Genomic DNA, 20,778 nt, shown 5'->3' on the forward strand with positions numbered 1-20,778 from the left:
GTTTGCACTAGTATAATTCAGTTTCGTGGCATAAAAGGCTAAGATTCCATTCTAGAAGTTATTGTAGTTGTAATTTAGAACACAGTCACACAATTGAATTTTAACTTTTTTTTTAAACTTTCATTTTAGGTTCAAGGGTACATGTGCAGATTTGTTATGTATATAAATTGCATATCACGGGAGTTTGACGTACAGATTATTTTGTCGCTAGGTAATAGTTTTTTGATCCTCACCCTCCTCCCACTCTCTGTCCTCAAGTAGGTCCTGATGTCTGTTATCCCTTCTTTGTTTTCATATGTACTCAAAGTTTAGTTCCCACTTACAATTGAGAATATGTGGCATTGGGTTGTCTGTTCGTATGTTAGTTTGCTTAGGATAATGGCCTCCAGCTCCACCCAGGTTTCTGCAAAGGTCATGATCTTATTCTTTCTTATGGCCCCATAGTATTCCATTATGTATATGTGCCACATTTTAAAAATCCAGTCTACCGTTGATGGACATTTGGGTTTATTCTATGTCTTGGCTATTGTGAATAGTGCTGCAGTGAACATACACGTGCATGTGTCCTTATGGTACAACAATTTATATTCCGTTGGGTATGCACCCAATAACGGGATTGCTGGGTCGAAGGGTAATTCTGTTGTAAGTTCTTTGAGAAATCACAATACTGAATTTTAACTTTTTTTTTTTTTTTTGAGACGGACTTTTGCTCTTGTCACCCAAGCTGGAGTGCAATGGCACAATCTCAGCTCACTGTTACCTGCACCTCTCGGGTTCAAGCAATTCTCCTGCCTCCCAAGTAGTGGGGATTACAGGCACCCACCACTATGCCCAGCTACTTTTTGTATTTCTAGTAGAGATGAGGTTTCACCATGTTGGCCAGGCTGGTCTCAAACTCCTGACCTCAGGTGATCCACTTGCCTTGGCCTCCCAAACTGCTGGGATTATAGGCGTGAGCCACCATGCCTGGCCGAATTTTAACTCTTACAGTTATTCCAAAGAGATGTTATTTTTAAATAAAGAAACAAAATAACTCCAGTGTATTTTAATCTAACAAGAACCTTGTGTTCATTAGTACTTTACCGTTTTCAAAACATGTTCAATCACACTTCTCATTTGGTTCTTGGAAACACATCTACTAGGTACAATTTTAAGAAGCTCTGCCTTGTACTTTGAATGTAAAGTGGGCTTCCTCATAGCCTGGTGGCTAGATGAGTTCTGAATGTGACTCAGTGAGGATACATGATCATCACATATGTTGGTAGATTTCAGACATTCCATCTTCTTGCTCTCTTAGTTAATAGCTATCATAGAGCATTGAGAAACCGTGAGAAGATCTGGATTCCTGTTTTGATTCCAACAGAAATCATAGGAAAGATTATATCAAGGTTTTTCATCTATAAGTAGATGTCTATGCATCTATAGTTTTCAAACTTTGTAGATGATCAGGACACTTTGTCAAATAAAATCTTATGTGGAATCTCAGTAGATTACAACAAGAAAATGGTGGTTAATGCTAACAGCTTATCTTTAGTCCTCATGAAACCACGTAGCACTAAGAAGAACAGCATGAGAACTATAACTTTATATAATGCCTAAATTCTCTTTTATATTTAAAATTCAGGTTTGACAGGGTTTATCAAAGGTTGCAATGGTAGTTCCCAGTGAACCCATTTCTAAAAGAGATTTCCGATTACAAATTCTAATTATGTCACACCTAAAAATCTATCCTCTATGACATGTTTATCTGACGGTGAAGCTGACATTTCTTTGGTCAAGAAGTGAGGTCTATCCTCCTTTCCTTTGAGTATGGTAGGGTAATTAATATACTAACGAATTTGGACTTTGCTAGTATATTAAGTGTACAATTGTCATTTTACATTTATCTCCTATCCCATGAACTTGATGTATTCCTTTATTATATCTGTAAGTTTATTTGCAGATTCCTTAGCATTTTCCATCTACAAGGTGATGTCATCTTTAAGCAATAATCATTTTATTTCTTTCTTTCCACCTGGATACCATTTAAAAATTTATATTTGGGTCTGATTTCAATGCATAAAACCCTCAAGGACAATGTTGGAGATATATATATATTTCAAGAGCACATATTCTTATTCTGTGCACAGTGTTAGAATAAAAACGTCTTTTACCATGGTATTAGTTTCTCATAGACATACTTTATCAGGTTGGGGAAGCTGCCTTTTATTTATTGTTTCTTGAGAGTTTTTATCATGAATGGACTAGGGTTTTCTCAAATGCAAATTCCAAGTCTACTGAGATAGCCTTATAACATTATGTTCTTCCTTGCATTAATGTGGAGATTGTTCTTGGATGTTAAATCAACCTTGTGTCCCTAGGTCATAATGTATTATCTGTATAACTTGCCGCTGGGATTAAATCGCTAATATTTTGTTAAGGAGTGTTTGTACTTATGTTTATAAGAAATAATAGTCAATGATTTTGGCTTTTGTGATTTTTAATCAGTTTTGTTATCAAGGTACATAGGATTAGGCGGTAAGTGCTTCCTCCTCTATTTCTGAAAGAGACTGAAGAAAATGATATTATTTGTTCCTTAAATATTTGTTAGACTTCCTCAGTGAAGCCACCTGGGTGTGGGCTTTACTTGGTGAGATTTTTCATTACAAGTTCATTTCTTCACTGTTTTAACTGTGTTAAGATTTTCTGTTTATTCTTGAGTCAGTTTTGGTAATTTGCATTTTGTTGGAATTAGTCAATTTCACCTATGTTAACTATGTTCTTGCATAAAGCAACATAAAATATTCCTTTATCGTTTTTTATTTCATTTATAATGAGAAGTAATGAATTCATTTCAGATTTAGGTAATTTATTATTTTCCTTTTTTCTCTTAGTTTAAGCTGTACTTTAAAATATTAATAATGAAATAGGTTCTAAATCAAATAGACTCAAAATGCTATAGAATCTGACTCCGATATTATTGAAAGATAGAGAGAGGAAGATCTAACAAAGCATTGTGAAAGTATAAGGGACAAACATAGAGTTATTTCTTTGTTATCTGATATGAGCCTCAAATTAGTAACTAGCTATTAAATATAGGCAATGTGGAACAATAATAATTGGAATTTAAATGGTTTCACTATTAGGAACTTAACACTTAATTGTGTAAGACTTTGATTATTTAATGTTTACTAGGTTCATAATTAAATTTCCTTCATAAGTATTCAACAGTAACTAATTTCCATATAGTGTTATTTTCAAATAATTGTATAATAATACTCATGCTGAATCAAAGTTAAATGAATTTCATCGCTGCTGCCCCAAATACTAGATGAGTCAGTAAGTAAATAGGTCATTACTTTTCAAAATAATTTAGTATAATATCTCTCTATATAAAGTATGCTGTATTACTCCTATGCATTATTTATTCTTGTGAAAATTTCAATTCATATTTGAGTACAGTAGTTCTCAAACAGACGTTATTGCTTCTTAAACGGCCACTTAAAAATATTAGGTGACATTCTTAATGTTTAATTATGGAAAGTTTTGAAAATATATGATAGGAGAGAGTAATATTATTAAACAGATGAACTTGTTGCTCATTTTCAACAACGTAAACATCTTTTTTGTTATTTTCTCTCTATTTGGACACTTATTTTTTATTGCCATAATGATGCCTTGTGGCATTTAATCTTTAGGAAATTTAGATATCCTGCAGGATATCTAGTGCTCAGGGAAGTTTCACACAACAAAACATTGTCATAGCTAAAATGCCAATAGTACTTTTGGGGAAACACTGTTAATAAAAAAATTACAATATTAAGAATAAGTTTGGGACAATTTACTCATAACAGATATTAGAATCTATTTTGCAGGATGGAAAATAATTTACAACTAGCAGAAGAGAATTAATTTCTGATGGATAAACCAGGCCTAAATTCATTTTAATAACGTTTTCTAATATTATAAATAAATCTCTAGGAAAACTCCTGTCCCCTGTGGAAGATATCCCATTGTCACACCAACTTCATAAAACAAAACTGTAATACTGAAAAAAAGTAAAAAAGACATTCTCCTTTTCATGTAGCTGCAGGACTCATACATTATATACCATGTGAAATAAAAAGTAGAAACTGAGTTTTACATTGCCCAGATGTTGAGTAGTTTAAGTTATTCACATTCATTTACTAAACTTAATAAAATGAATTCATTGTCTTCTTGTAAGTACCTATATAATTGTCCAAGTGGTTTATTTTTTCGTCTAAAGCTTAATGTATAATAGAGTTTAAGAGCATTAGCTGTGGAATCAGAACAGCTGGAATCAAAACCTAGCCTTACCACTTTCAACTTATGATATTTGAAAAGTTACATCCTCATCTCTTCAGAGTTTCACATTCACAATGGAGATAAAAATAATGCCTATATCATAGTTGCTGTAAAGTCTAAATGAGTTCATGTTTGTAATGCACTTTTGAATATTTGTACATTGCAAGCATTCTAAAGTATTCGGCATTGGGCATTGCTGTTGTTTATAATTTACAGTTTCTTTAGAAAAGTAAGCTTAGTTTAACCAACTTGTTGACTTTTATTTATATTTTATACTATGTAACTAATGGATAGCAATAACAGAAACAGATCTTGATCATCTCCACAAAGTATAAATGGTAATGAGTAATGATATTTACCAAAATTTATCAAACACCTTGTAAAATACCATCTCATTTAATGCAACAGCACTATGAAGCAGGGCCTGTGAAAACCATGTATTTCATACAAGGAACCTGAGTTGAAGAAAGGTGAAACAACTTGTGAAAACCGGGCCAAACAGTTTCTATCAAATAAGATAGTAGCTTGTGACCAATATCAATTTTTATATAATGTGTACTTTCTGAATAATTCTCCAAGATTATTAATCTACCTTTTATAAGCACACCCAGTATTATAAGAACATACTATTTATACGCAATTTATGTTATCTGTGTCGGTATTGGTACAAATAACGAATTTCGCTGTCATATGTGAATATGAGAATGCTGTTAAAGCTATTTTGTCAAATGCTTGTTATATATTTTTTAAATGAATTTTAACTAAGCAAGATATTGTATACCTTTCAAAATCAGTCATGTGGAACGATTTTTTATGCATTCTTTGAAGTATTCTAGATAGATGTCTAAAAGAATAAGTCTTTGGTGCCATTGCAGAAGAGTTTAACTCATAAACTAATCAACAGAGAAGGTATGATGGACTAAACATGGTCTTTGGATTTTTGTAATCCTGAGTTTAGATCTAAACTCCCCATTCATCTAGCTTTCTGCCTCTGGGCAAGAGGTCTTTTCAGCAAAACAGTTTATCAATCTGTAACACTTCATAAGGTAAAATTGTATATTGCACAAGTTCGAACAGGTGCATTATTTTATGCTTTATTGGTTTATTTAATTATTTTCTAGTTTTATTCAGTAAATGACAGAGATCCAGATAATAATCCATAGGTTGGGTCCAAAACCTGTGATGGGATTTTGGCAGAGGCATCTTGTCAAACTGACAGTCTTTCTGATACTAGGAAGTAGGAAGAAGTAAGTTATTGCATAAAAGTTTATTACTTCCTTTTTTATCACCAGCAAGTAATTTAAGGAAGTATACTAGCTTTCCATAATCCATTTCTTATTTCTACTTCCTTAAGTTTAATACTTTTCATTTATAAAGAGCCTTCTTTCCCTTTTTTTTTTTTTTTGTTATAATTCTTCTTTTCAGGAGGAATCTTCTAGGAGGAATCATTTTGAGTGAGTCATTTAAATATGTAGATTATTCAACCAATAACGTTTTCATTATGTGGGTACAACATAGACAATTTTTTTATCTGGGGAAAAATATCACTGTTGGTAAAGATTGGTTCTGTGAACTAACCCTGGTACGATGGCTAAGTCATTCTTTTAGAAAGGGCTACACTTATGCTAAAATATCAATTAAATAGTTGGCCTTACTTTGGTATTGAATTCTAAAGATAAAAAGGATTCTTTTATCATCTTGTAGTTGGAACCCCCAGAATTTCCTATAAGAAGAAGGATTTTTTTTCATTCTATATAAAGGCTGATTTTTTTAAATTTAAATACTATTTATTGTAGAAGCAATAACTGACCAGATTTTGTAATCATCTTTTATCTTTATATGTTTTTAACAGGTAACCCTTTATTAACCAGCAAAGTCAATATACTGATTAATGTCTTAGACGTAAATGAATTTCCTCCAGAAATATCTGTGCCATATGAGACAGCCGTGTGTGAAAATGCCAAGCCAGGACAGGTATCTTATAAATATTGTTTCTTGAGTGTATAAAGACCCACCATATGCATGCGTTTTAAGTTATAAGTCGAGACATGAATATACACACATATATTTATTTTTCTGAATCAGACCTTTCATAAAAGAAACTATAAAATATATTAAACTCTTGTGAATTAATGATATAGATGAATGGATGTGAAGGTGATACCACATGGATGAAGTACTAATTGCTTAGTGAAATTTCTTTATATAATTAAAGGCCTACACTTGTGGATTCTGCTATGTTTTTCTATGCTCCTACTGTTGAAATTCTTTTTTTTCTTTTCTTTCTTTTTTTTTTTTTTTCTTGATACGAAGTCTTGCTCTGTCACCCGGGCTGGGGTGTAATGGCACATTCTTGGCTCACTGCAACCTCCGCCTCCTGTGTTCAAGCGATTATCCTGTCTCAGCCTCCCAAGTAGCTGGGCTAGGCATGGCCACCATGCCCAGCTAATTTTTTGTATTTTTAATAGAGATGGGGTGTCTCCATGCTAGCCAGGCTGGACTCGAACTCCTGACCTCAAGTGATGCACCCGCAAATTTCTTTTTTTTTTTTTATTTTTATTTATTTATTTATTTTGAGACAGTTGTATTTTTAGAGACGGGGTTTCACCATGTTGGCCATGATGGTCTCAATCTCCTGACCTAGTGATCTGCCTGCCTCGGCCTCCCAAAGTGCTGGGATCACAGGCATAAGCCACCGCGCCCAGCCCCCACACACAAATTTCTAAAGAACTTGTGACTGTAAAGCCAGTAAGCAAGCCACTTTAGAGTGCATTTTCCCAGTATATTTCTTATTTTGCTCGTGTGCTTGTATTAGTTGCACAACAAATCTTTTAATCTAACCTGAAAATGCAAAGCTTCCCTCTCTGGTGGCCTTGAGGAGAACATCTGGGTTATTTTAAATGTCTGACTTTCATTTTTCTTATGAAGTTAATATTATTCTGTGAAGATGTAGTTGTGGGAAGATGTTATGAGGAAAGAAGACCACAAAGTTAATGAAACTGATTGTGAAAGGTTTTATGTTAGGTGGTGGTAGGTTGCCATTTTTTCCTCTCTTTTTCCTCCTAAAGTCTTATGAATGAATAAAGGAATAATAGAAAGGGAATCAGGCATGGGTATATGAAAAGACTATGTCATGAAACAAAAATATGTTTAATCTAATATTGTGGATCTACATTCCAAATGGAAAATGCCTTGGTATGCTTTGGTTTGCTCTAGTTTTTGATCACCTTTAAATAGTATATCTATTCACTTAAGTAAATTTGAAGTTTTAGTTCTTACTTGAAATGAGTCTTGATATTTAAAACAGTATTTTTGTTGAAAAAAGTCATCATTTAATCTTTAGTATCTTTTTCAATTTCCATGCTTTACATCACTTAGTAGAACCTTTGTCCCATAATTCTAAGCCTGTGATGTCTACTAGTTGTATAGCTATTAAAATAAAATTAAAATTACATGAAACTAAAAACTATATTCTCATTCATACTAACCACATTTCAAGTGCTCAATTTGTGGCGAGTAGGTATAATTTTGGTGACTACAGACAGAGTATTTTCATAACCATGGAAACTTCTAGTAGACTGTGCTGCTCTACTCTTCCATTTGATAATTTGGGGACTCATTAAACTTCTGACATCATAAATTATTTTGTGATATTTTCTCAAGTAAGAAATCTGCATCCGTAATTTTGGATCAGTGCAGAATGCACTTAAAATTTATCACCTTAAGTGCATCCACGATTTACATGGGATGAGCCTACAGCTTTCTTTAGTTTCTGAAATCTTAGATGCTACAAAAATATTTGGGCCCGAATAAATAACCTGATTTCGTTGTTTTGGGAGTTTGAAGAGGTTTACCAAAATTCCTCAAGTTAGCAATTTTCTACTTTCAGGATGCCTCACTAAACAAAGACAAATAAAAAAAGCCAGTTCTTTAGCTTTTAGGGGATTAAGGATATTAGTGATTTCAGATCAATTAGAATTTCATTTGTAATGCTCCAAATGGAAGCCTTTGGGAATAGAGCTCCATTTAATGCTTTATGTTTGTCCAATAAATTAAAGGATTTGATGAGTTGAGAAAAGGAAGTTAGTTGAAATCAATGTTATTTTTTCATATCTGAACAAAATTTTGAGGAATATCTTGGACTCTTAGAGGCTCTTATTCTAAAATATATTTCTGGGGCTTTTTGTGTCCAATTGAGCCACACTTTTCTACAAAGCATAACCCTGAAATGTCCATTGAGTTTTCAGGGATGTAATATATGAGTAATTAATTGTAATGTATTGTAATATATGAGAAATGTATATATTTTCTGTTTGTTTTTGAACCCTGCCATTCTGCCCCTAGTCTAAGAACTATGCATAGGAACTGTCTCTCCTGGATTATGCTACTATCTATTATCTGCCTATCTATCATCTACATTTCATCTATTTATTCTGAAAAAATAAGAAAAGGAGGAAAGATTATGCTATGTAAATCAGTAAAGATTTATATGGTAGTTGTTTTCCTCGGGGCAGGGACTTCTAAGCGACACTTCCAGATAAGTGCCAGTCTATAACAAAGTCTTTATATCTATATGCTGTTCTAAAGGGCTTTTCTTTATTCTAGAGTTAGTTATGTTCTTGATAGATTTTGATGTTATACATTTAATTTAGTAAATGTTGCTAGTTTATAACAGAAGGAAAACAAAGCAAAATTTGACAGCCAGGTATTAGTCCCGGGATAAGATATAGAGATTTTATCAATGAAATCGAGTGATCTGCAGACATTGGTCTAAGTGAAGGAAAGTTGGTTTCACAGGGTCTATATGGTGATTCATTGACTAAGTTGCCACATTCATTGATTTAGACTTTGGTGCTGAATAATGAAAGTCTCCCCAGGACAATTTTATAGCTTAAATAGAGTCTGTGTGACTAATTCACACTAAGACAAGAAATCAAAATTCATACGAGAGGACCAATTAATTTGTTAAATTAGAAATTACTAACACTGCACTGGATATCCAAGGTCCAGTGACATCTATCATCTATCTATCTTATTTATCTATCTATCTATCTATCTATCTATCTATCCATCCATCCATCTGCCTACCTACATATCTATCATCTGTCTATTTCTCTGTGTGTGCAGATAAACAGGAAAGTAGATCATAGTCACAGATTGGGTTTTAACTGAATCTCATGTTTAATAGCATCAATGTGAGATCGCATGACGCATGCTTTACACACTGGGACCAGGATATCGTGCGTGAAATCTAGAGCCGTCCTCTTGCAGATTCAAATGTAGTCTGAGAGCATGATTATCTGGCCAACTCTCTGCCCTTGTCATCTCTCACATACACTTCCTGAAATTCTGTCTGATGCACAGCCATTGGATATGTTAATAAATAAATGCCTCAAAGCCATTCTTACTTGCTTATCTATTTAATGGATTGTAAATTTCACAGGTTGATTCTCAGAAATTATTTTTATTCTCCAAATATTTAAGGGCATTTTATTGAAGTACAAGGCTTTTAACTGTAAGATACACAATGTATGGAAGCAATTTAGGAAAAATTTTGTAACAGGAATGATAGTGCTTACTCTTTTAAAAACTCTTTGAAAACACAATTTGTATTCCTACCGAATGAACAAAAACATAACAAAAGCAGATATACAGCTTTTGTATCTCTCTTTGTCATCATTTTATTTATTTATGAAAATAGAACCATTGTTACAAAACATAACTCATACTAAAATTTTGCTATCACAAGGGCTTTTAGATAATCAGAGATTTTGTTTTCAGTAAGCATTTTCATATTCAGGCTAGAGAGCATTTATTTCATCTAATTTAAAATGCAAGCAAGTACATTTTAATTTTACTTTGCTTATTAGTGTGAATTTTTAATGCTGGTTACCTTTTTAGTTCACGCAGGTATCAGTTTGAAATTAGCCCATGTTCTGTAATTGTGCCTGTAGTTATTCCCTGTAAATGTTAGAAATTTGTTTATAAACATTATGTGTAAATAATTGACCTACTGGTATTGATTCAAAAAGTGCCATTTCTGTCTACTTGCATGCTTCATTAAATACATTGAGTAGCCTGATGTGTAAAGTCCTCTTTGAAACTGATGACCGACTTCAAGTTTAATCTCTACTCTGTTTCAGATAATTCAGATAGTCAGTGCTGCAGACCGAGATCTTTCACCTGCTGGGCAACAATTCTCCTTTAGATTATCACCTGAGGCTGCTATCAAACCAAATTTTACAGTTCGTGACTTCAGAAGTAAGTATAACCACAGAAAAATTTACCTCTTATCATGTATCTTTGTAAAAAGGCACAAAGGGAGGAATCAATACTTTTCTTTGAAGCACTCAATTTCATAAAATATGAAATCCTTGTATGAGAAAGGCAAAATTCTGTACCTAGTAGTAAATTATTTAATCTATATACACTGTCTAGTAAGGCAGGTTGCTTGCATTGTAAATTGGACAGTCTCTCAATGAGTCAAGCAAATAAAAGACTCTCTGGGAAACTGAATGCTTTCCCTGTTTTAAACATATCGTTTGTCCCAAATGCACATTACTTATAGTTACTAACAGGGAGCTCTTTAGTAACTGTTTTATTAGAATAACACACAGTACAGCACAGGTTAAGAATGCAGGTATTATAAAGACACGTGCACACAAATGTTCATTGCAGCACTATTCACAATAGCAAAGACAGAATCAACCTAAATTTCAGTCAAATCAACCTAAAATTCAGTCACAGACTGGATGAAGAAAATGTGGTACGTATATATACACCATGGAATGCTGTGCAGCCAAAGAAAGAATGAGATCATGTCTTTTGTACGAACATGGATGGAGCTGGAGGCTATTATCTTTAGCAAACTAACGCAGAAACAGAAGATCAAATACTGCATGTTCTCACTTATAAGTGGGAGCTAAATGATAAGAACTTAGGAACTCAAAGAAACAACAAACTCTGGAGTCTACTTGAGGGGTGAGGGTGGGAGAGGAGCAGAAAAGATAACTGTTGGGTACTGGCCTTAATACCTGAGTGATGAAATAATACATTCAACAAACCCCCATGACACGTGTTTATCTATGTAACACACCTTCACGTTACCCTCAAATCTAAAATAAAGTTTAAAAAAATAAAAAATAAAAAATAAATTTAAGGAATGCAGGTATTATATTTGAAATGACATAGGTTTGCATTTCTGTTCCATACTACAAAAATGACAGACTCTTAATGTATACAATTTTACTAAATCAAGTCAACCTCATAATATTTTTTATTAAATAAAATCATATTTGCAAAGCCTTAACAAAATTCCTAAAACATGTTACCATCAATATCATTTTAGCCACCACCAATGCCAGCATGGTTACACTTACACTTTTATTTATGTATTTAGTTAGAGGGAGGGAGAGACATGGTTTGCATAGTTTATAATGAGAATTTGCTACTTATAGACTAATGAAGAGGAAGGAAAGAATGACACTCTTTAAAAATAAATTTGTGTAAAATCTGTTTTTACACATTAGTGTAAATGAAACTCTAGTCATTAAAAAAAAAGCCACTTAACAATTACAGATAAAAAATTCTACCCGCAAAGAATAGAAACATTATACTTTAAATGTGGACTATATTATTTAACGTGATATGGAATAAAACTTTTTTAAATTTAATTTTACTTTTTAAAATTTTAGATTCAGGTGCAGCACTGCATCCTAGCACTTTGTTACATGGGTATATTTCATGATGCTGAGGTTTGGGCTTCTATGATCCCATTGCTGAAGTAGTGAGCCTAGTACCCGATAAGCAGTTTTTTTTAACCCTTTGTCTCCTCCCTTTCTCCCCCTTTTTGGCATACCCAGTGTTAGTTGTTGCCATCTTTGTGTCCTGTGTTCCCAAAGTTTAGCTCCCTTTTATAAGTGAGAGTATATGGTGTTTCGTTTTCTGCCTCTCTATCAATTTGCTTAGGATAATGTCTTCCAGATGCATCCATGTTGCTGCAAAGGACATGATTTCATTCTTGTTTATGGCTGTGAAGTATTGCATGGTGTACACTTATTCTTCTACTACCACTACTATTGCCATCACTCCTACTGCTGCTACTACTGCTAATGCTATTACATCTGCTACAATTACAACCATTACAAAAATATAAAGGACAATGGATTAGAAATATTAAGGTTGAGTATCAGTCAGTATCTCTGACTTTATTAGGTCTGTAACCTTGGGTATTTTATGTCCTCTAAGTTTCCATATTCTCTAAAATAATCATCAAGACACCTGATTTTATAACCCGATAATAAAAAGATAAATTTTTATAAATTCTATGCATATAGAACAAGTGAACAAATTGTATTGAGATGGTGATGATGATGACTGAATCAGAGGATGTTTTGAGGAGATTAGTTTGCTACAATGATTAGGCAAAGAAAATCAGAGTCTCTACAAAATCAGAGTCCCCACATTTTATCACTGAAGGAAGTTGAGTAGAGTTTGAATAAAATATTCAATGTGAGAAATGGCTGCAAGTGAAACAGCAGTCCAATCTTGAAGTTATTTATAATGAGAGTGACCACGTATTTTATCATAACAACTGAAACACCTATAAAAAAGTTGGAAATATTTATAATGTTATGTCACAGCGGCACACATAAAATAGGTCTGTCTAAGACAAACTGGACCATATGGGGACCCTATCCAGAAGCCATTTCAGGCGATAACTTAAACCAATAATGTTAGTAGTCTTTGAAGGGTTTAAGCAAGAATATAACATATTCATATTTACATTATAGGGAAATCTGCTTGGATGTAGCATGGAAAATATATCATAGGGAGATAAAACTAGTTCTGATGTCATCGCAGTAAATGGGTGAGAGCCTTAGATTTGGGTACTGACTGTGAGGATGGAGACAAGTGGATGGAAATAGAATTGATAAGACTTCATGATAGATACCCTAGATTCAATATGTGTATATCATGTAATAACACGAAATAGATTTCCAGGTCATAGGCTTCAGCAACTAGGTAGATAGTCACATCATTCACCAAACCGAAGTGTTGACTATTTTCCACAATGTATCTTTGCTGAAAGAGCTATTTCAGATTGATCATGTTAATGGAAACCAGATGATACCGCCTCATAGCAGGGTGCTTTCTCATGGACTAGACATGTACTTGTCACAAAATTTCAGGTGCCATTTGCCATGTTCCTTGTTTTATAATGAATTAGATTTGTAAGGTATTTTTAGTGAAAAGAAAGCATTTAGAGAGGAAATAAAATATAGTATGTCTTCTTCTTCTCACTATGGACATCACAATAAATTTGTTATGGTCAATTTTCAACAAATAATAAATTGGGCTGGGTGCGGTGGCTCACTTTGGGAGACCAAGATGGACAGATCACCTGAGGTCAGAAGTTCGAGACCAGCCTGGCCAACATGGTGAAACCCCATCTCTCCTAAAAAGACAAAAATTAGCTGGGCGTGGTGGCAGGCACCTGTAGTCCCAGCTACTTAGGAGGGTGAAGCAGGAGAGTCGCTTGAACCCAGGAGGCGGAGGTTGCAGTGAGCTGAGATTGATCCACTGTACTCCAGCCTGGGCGACAGAGTGAAACTCCATCCCAAAATAAATAAATTGAAAATAAACATTTTAAAAAGGGTTAGGCTGCCATTTGACACATACATTGAGTTCAAGAATACCAAATCCCTACCTCCTCCCAAGTGCAGACACACCAGAGATTCTATTTCTATTAGTCGTTTTCACTCAGATTATGAACTTTATTCCTAGCCTGTTCCTTTTCCGCAGACTCAAGTGTTCAACCATCAATTGCTGAAGATTTAAATGTTGATTCAATTAATATCCATTTGTTCATCCCTAATCATATCCTATAAAGTTTTCTCATCTTGGTGCTTCCTATTGCTGAAGAACCTGCCTCAATTTCAGTTGTTGAATTTAAAGTCTACCAATAGAAAAATGAAATCTGATTGAAATAGTAACATATTTGTGACAGACCTGCACAATTGTAATATATTATACACTTTTTAAAATTATCTTACCTTATTCTCAAGTATTATGCATAGATATAATAAACTACATATTGATACATTTCTAAAAATAACAAAGCGTGTCTAGGGGTTACTTTGACACACAAATGAAATATTGTTATGAATAAAACAATTTCTGCTTATTTGTGTAGAAATAAAAGAGCAAATGCATTCAAAAAAGCACTTTCGATAGAAGTATTAATTGCATTTATATAAAAGTAGTAATTTTTATTGTCTCTCATTATTGCAAGTAAATATTATTGTTTTTGAATTAACCAGAATTATAATGAATTACTTTTTAAATTATATTAAAGTAGTGATTGTTATAGTTCAAGGTGTTTGCAATTTTTAATGTTTTTAACAAATCTTATTTTCCTTTCCATGTTTCTTATTCCAGCTGATATGCAGAGGTGAAAGTATTCCCATACATAGAAACATACATAACATATATTTATAAATATATACATATACAACATGTAGATAGAAAAATCCTTAATTTAAAATAGTCAGTTGGTTTTAATATCGTTTAAAGAATAGGTTCTTATGTGAGATAATTTACAGATTCATAGTTTGTAATATTTTCTATTATGCATGAAACTATTTACAAAACTATTTTTTAATGAGATTGCAATGTCAGAAAAAAAATTGATCAATTTAACACACTTTCTGTCTTGTAAAGCATTCCATAATCTTTCTGAATAGAAAATTTAATTCTTCTACAAGACAAGATTAATGTTTATTTTTCCTCTAATGATTATTTTGATTATATTTTGGCAGTTTTCATAATGTGAAAAGAAATAAAAAAAATAAGAATCCATTTTCCTGATTCAAGAAGAGTTTCTTACTGTTGAGCAGATACCAACTTAAAGATTTGAAGTGAAGCTCATAGTAACCATGTTACCATAAATGTCATGTTTTGTAGACAACACAGCTGGGATTGAAACCCGAAGAAATGGATACAGCCGCAGGCAGCAAGAGTTGTATTTCCTCCCCGTTATAATAGAAGACAGCAGCTACCCTGTCCAGAGCAGCACAAACACAATGACTATTCGAGTCTGTAGATGTGACTCTGATGGCACCATCCTGTCTTGTAATGTGGAAGCAATTTTTCTACCTGTAGGACTTAGCACTGGGGCGTTGATTGCAATTCTACTATGCATTGTTATACTCTTAGGTTGGTTTCAATATTAATCATTGTTAATTTTTTCTCGCTCTCTCTTTCTTTTTTTCCCCTCTCTCTCGTCTATCTCTCTCCTCAATTTATCATGTAAACAAGTTTTTATTCACTGACATGTCATACCTAGCTAGAAGATAATCTATGTGTATTGAGTTAAATTGTTATTAATGCTATTTTTCTATTTCATACTTCTTGGATATATATTATTGGGGATAAATAAATAACATCATCAAATAAACACCAAAAATATGTTCAAGACCTAAGAGATTTTCTAGTAATAATAGTTTGTGACCCTTGTCACAATGAAATCCTCTTTAATAAATATCCATTTACAGCAACTTCTCAATTTGTTTTACATCCTAGTAATTGCTGCTGTCTAATAAGAGACTATGTCATCTTTTAAAAACTATACTTGATGAACAATGGTTCTCAAATTCCAGTTCAATAAAGAAAGGAAGATAGAGGAAAGAAAGAAACAGAATGTAAAGTAATCCTCAAATTTGTCTTTTCTGTTTAAACTGCCATCCATAAGTAATTCTTCCGCTTTCTTGCATCTCCTTACATCAAAATTCTAACCATTCCCACTAGAACAGAACAGACTAAAATATCTGGAAACACTCCAAAGCAAAATGATTGAAGTAAATGTATTCTGTAATATCTCTGTGAGAGTGAATATAAACCTATTAGGAGGTTCTCTCTTCCATCAACTCTGTTCAGCTTCTCCATTTATTAATTCACTGTCAGATTGACAAAAGTAGAGAGAGATTTTCTATTACGCCTCATTCCTTTAAAATCAAATGACAACAGATATACAATTGGGTATTGTGGAATCAAATTATGTATGCATATTTACTGTTTAACCAAAAATAATCTGACAAATATGGACACCTGACTTTATTGCTAGGAAAGAAAAAAAAAATAATTAGTAAGATGTAAGGCACGGAGTAACGCGTTATATGGTAGCTTGTGGAGAGCACTCCGAGTCAGAAGTTCATGCTGACGTAGAGGGTGAAATTCTAGTCCAGTTGGCATGGTGTAGATATTAATTCCACATGAGAAACTTTGGTGTGCAAAACAAAGTATTCTTTATATCCATATAATTCATAATAAATTATCCCTGGCATCTTTTGTGTTAATATAAACCTTAAGGACACATTCCAAGTAATATTTTCACATCTGAAATTTAACAAGATCATTTAGATGTTTAACATCAAATGAAGCATTTCTCTCTCATATGCCTCTCTTCTCCTGTAGCTGAGTCCTAGAGTATTCCTATATTTTGAAAGTTGTCAGAATCAAAACAGAGTCACTAATGTTAAGAAAACCCTGACAGATAGAGCTAGGGAAGACCATGGAGAGAGGGTTTTCGCCCTTATATGCTTGATAATGAAAAAGACTGTAAAAATCACAACCCCACACAAAGGCCATCACAACCTTATACAAAATCACTTCTGCCAGAACATCTGCCCAGCAACTGCCTGTCCAATGTTGGACTGGCATCACCCTTGTTATTAATCTTTGTAGTCAAGGATAATTATTTAAAACAATTATGTATCCTCCTCGTTTTTTTTCTTTGAAAACCTTTGTCTTCCTTTATCTCCTGAACACACACATAGTTTACTATGGCACTCACATTCCCATTGCTATACTCTATTTCCAAATAAATATATTGAATTTCAGAGAAACTCTTTCTCTTTGTTATTTGGGTCGACAGTATCAACCTAACATGGCTTGGTATGTTCTGGATGTTCTCCTTTGGCCTCTTTAGCCATCATACACTGTAGCAAGTAATCTGCTCAGGTCATCCTTATCATGTACTACCACCTGCCACTCATTTATCCAAATACTTCCACAGCATCCACAGAGCACCAGCACTATTCTAGGCATTGTGAATTTTTGGTATACAGCAGTGTATATTGACACTCTTTGTCCTGCCATAGGGTCTGCTTAAAAATCCATCTAATCTTCGACCTCCTTGAGCAATCTCACACTCCTTTAGGTCCGCTAGCTTGTTCTCAGCCCTTCTCATATCCTTTGTGGGGTGAGAGGAAGAACAGAAAGTTATGGTGCTTGGGTCCCTTTTAAATGGACCTCAGGCACATCCAGCTAGTTTCCTTCTCAGCCATGGTGATTCTGAACTCATTTTATGTATGGGGCTGCTCCCTGAGGTCTGCAGTCTCTCACATACTCAGTAGAGGAACAAACAATAGTGTCCTTTGTTCTGAGATTCCATAAACTCTTGGGAGGAGTGCAGGGTGCTAAACATCTCCCAAGGCCCACTGTACAGAAACTCTACCGAGATCTCTCTCCTTCCAATTGGTCCATCTCTAATTTTGGAGGAAGAGAGAATAAATGAAATTTTATCATTATGCGTTCTTCTCTACTTTATAATTCTGTGACAGGTGTCTTCCAGACTCTGCTATGGTACATCAAACACACATTAGCTTTCACCTATTGACACCACTATGGAGGAGAAGGGTTATCATGACAAGAAAAGCCAAACACTGACATCGTCATTTGTGTCTGTGCCTATTCATGCATAGAAGAAATAAACATCATTGATTTAGTGGAGAGCTTTAAATCAACTAGGAATAAAGAGAGATTTTAATAATAAAAGTACATAAATTAACAATTTTAAAATAATATTGTTTCATGAAGGTAACCTGAATTCTAGGCACTTGATTTAAAAACTTTCTCAATATGGCAGGACACAGAATTGAAATTAATGCTTTAGTTTGTAAGATTTATAAAACTAAGATCCTTACATTTTCCTTCCTTCCTTCCTTCCTCCTTTCCTTCCTTCCTCCTTTCCTTCCTTCCTCCTTTCCTTCCTTCCTTCCTTCCTCTACTTCCTCTACTTCTCTCTTTCTTATTTATTGCCTTTAAAAATAATGGTCACAGTGAAGATTTGGGCTTATCACATAAGAAACATAAATTTCTAATTTAAAATTAGGAATGTTCCAATTGGGAAGTTAGCAATGAATGATAGTCTTATTTATGGATGATAATATTCAAGTTTTCTCATATTAATTCTTACAATTTTCTGTATGAGTGGAGGAACTATTATTTTCTTTTTTCCTTTGTTGCAACACACACTTTTACCTGACCCTAAAATACTTTAATATAAAGACATACTTGCTTTATTTTGTGAATAACTTTGCTGTGGTTTCTTGTTAGTTACAATTTCAAAATTTAAACATATGCATGATCCTATTGATTATAGTGTGTTTACTATGAAAGTAACAGGAGGTCACTAACAAAACTCAGCCACCCCTAATCATTTTTAATTTTTATGGAGAGATGAAATGCCGATCTATCTGCTTTCTATTCTCAAATTGCAATTTTTGTCTTGTTCCAGCCATAGTTGTACTGTATGTAGCACTGCGAAGGCAGAAGAAAAAAGACACCCTGATGACCTCTAAAGAAGACATCAGAGACAACGTCATCCATTACGATGATGAAGGAGGTGGGGAGGAAGATACCCAGGCTTTCGACATCGGGGCTCTGAGAAACCCAAAAGTGATTGAGGAGAACAAAATTCGCAGGGATATAAAACCAGACTCTCTCTGTTTACCTCGTCAGAGACCACCCGTGGAAGATAACACAGACATTAGGGATTTCATTCATCAAAGGCTACAGGAAAATGATGTGGACCCAACTGCCCCACCGTACGATTCACTGGCCACATATGCCTACGAAGGGAGTGGGTCCGTGGCAGGGTCCCTCAGCTCTATAGACTCTCTCACCACAGAAGCCGACCAGGACTACGACTACCTGACAGACTGGGGACCCCGCTTTAAAGTCCTGGCAGACATGTTTGGCGAAGAAGAGAGTTATAACCCTGATAAAGTCACTTAAGGGAGTCGTGAAGGCTAAAGTACAACCTAGAGGGGAGATTTTTAAAAAAGAAAAAGAAACACAAGTATTAACAGAAATCACACACACACACACACACACACACAGACTTTCTGGGACGAGATTCCTTTGATTACCTGGTTTCTAGTAAGTTGCTAAATTAATCATATTGTCAGTTTATTCTGCCAACACGAGATACATCCTATAATGTGCACTTGCTTTTGTTGTTTTGTTTTCTCACAATCGCACTGAGACAGGCTCAGGCCTATTCAATACAATTTACTGACATGACAACCTAGAACGAAGATAGCTATGTGGCATCACGGTGGAAGAGTGTTAGATTTTTCTTAATTCCACTAAAGTGCCTATTGAAACTCTTATCATTTAAAGTGGTGTACAGTACACTCTGCTGTGATGGTATTGCAGGATTCAGAGATAAAGAGGACATAAAACAAAGACACCGTCTTTATGTCAAGAAGCAATAGTGACACTCTGACTCTCCTCATTCCTTTTGAGAACAAAAGAAGAACACTTTCTGATCTCCACCTTCTTCTAATTCAAAAGGTTTTCTTTTTCTTCTTTAAACTGTATGCTGAAACATATTTGTTTATCCTATCCTTCCAGAAATTGAAATAAACATGAAAATATCAAGTTCAATATGTAAGTCCCGAATTCTAGAGACGATGTTTGATCTTAACATTAGTTCACATTAAAGCTGTTCATTAAAATGTTACTTTCTTTTCCAAAAAAATTAAATAAAAAAAAGAAAAAATATTCCTCTTTATAAAGAGAGGCCTCAGGACTCAAATTACACATTAAAATAAATATTCATTTTGCTTAATATTGTACTGGTGTGTGGAAAATTGGTTTTAACAGTCACCAGATTCAGCTTTTAGTCATGGATGTAATTTCAGGTTGTGTTTCTATGAAAATTCTTAGAAGAAAAAAGTGCCATTCATTTAAGCATGGAAAGAGAAATTCATTATACAGTTTCTCAGAGTTTCTCACAATCTAGTGATTCTTTGATGAGCAGCAAAAATAAAATACATATCAAATAATAGAGGATGGATTTATAAGATGTCTAAAATATTTGTTATACATTACTGAAAAAAATAAAAAATCAGGGACTTAAAAAAGTTCAAACCAATGACTGAATCCTAAAACGAACGTAAATTCAATTTCAGGCAGCTGATATACTTACTTTACTTACACGGACTTCAACTTTGTGAACACCATTATTATATTGGAGCTCATAGTTACCTCTTTGTTCTCTCATCTACAAAAATCTTAAGGTAAATTATCCCTTACAAATTCCGTGTAAAGAACTTTCTAATTTGATGCAAATTTCTAAGTAATACTAGATTTTATAAGCACATTAGTAAACTAAATTCACATACA

The 20,778-nt window shown here is 33.9% G+C and overlaps 1 protein-coding gene across 5 annotated transcripts in view; it reads left to right on the forward strand.

Moving 5' to 3' along the window:
• The window catches only part of CDH12 (cadherin 12), a 1,055,333-nt gene extending 1,035,112 nt beyond the window's left edge, over positions 1–20,221 (forward strand). For all 5 annotated transcript variants that reach the window (XM_055246743.2, XM_063619573.1, XM_055246745.2 and 2 more), the window contains 4 exons: positions 6,158–6,279; positions 10,449–10,566; positions 15,271–15,522; positions 18,884–20,221. In XM_055246743.2, coding sequence (XP_055102718.1) covers positions 6,158–6,279; positions 10,449–10,566; positions 15,271–15,522; positions 18,884–19,383 — 992 coding nt within the window. In that variant the 3' untranslated portion in view covers positions 19,384–20,221. The remainder of the gene's footprint in view (positions 1–6,157; positions 6,280–10,448; positions 10,567–15,270; positions 15,523–18,883) is intronic.
• Positions 20,222–20,778: the final 557 nt, after the last annotated feature.

This window comes from Symphalangus syndactylus, chromosome 16, assembly GCF_028878055.3.
Source record: "Symphalangus syndactylus isolate Jambi chromosome 16, NHGRI_mSymSyn1-v2.1_pri, whole genome shotgun sequence".
Classification (NCBI taxonomy): domain Eukaryota; kingdom Metazoa; phylum Chordata; class Mammalia; order Primates; family Hylobatidae; genus Symphalangus; species Symphalangus syndactylus.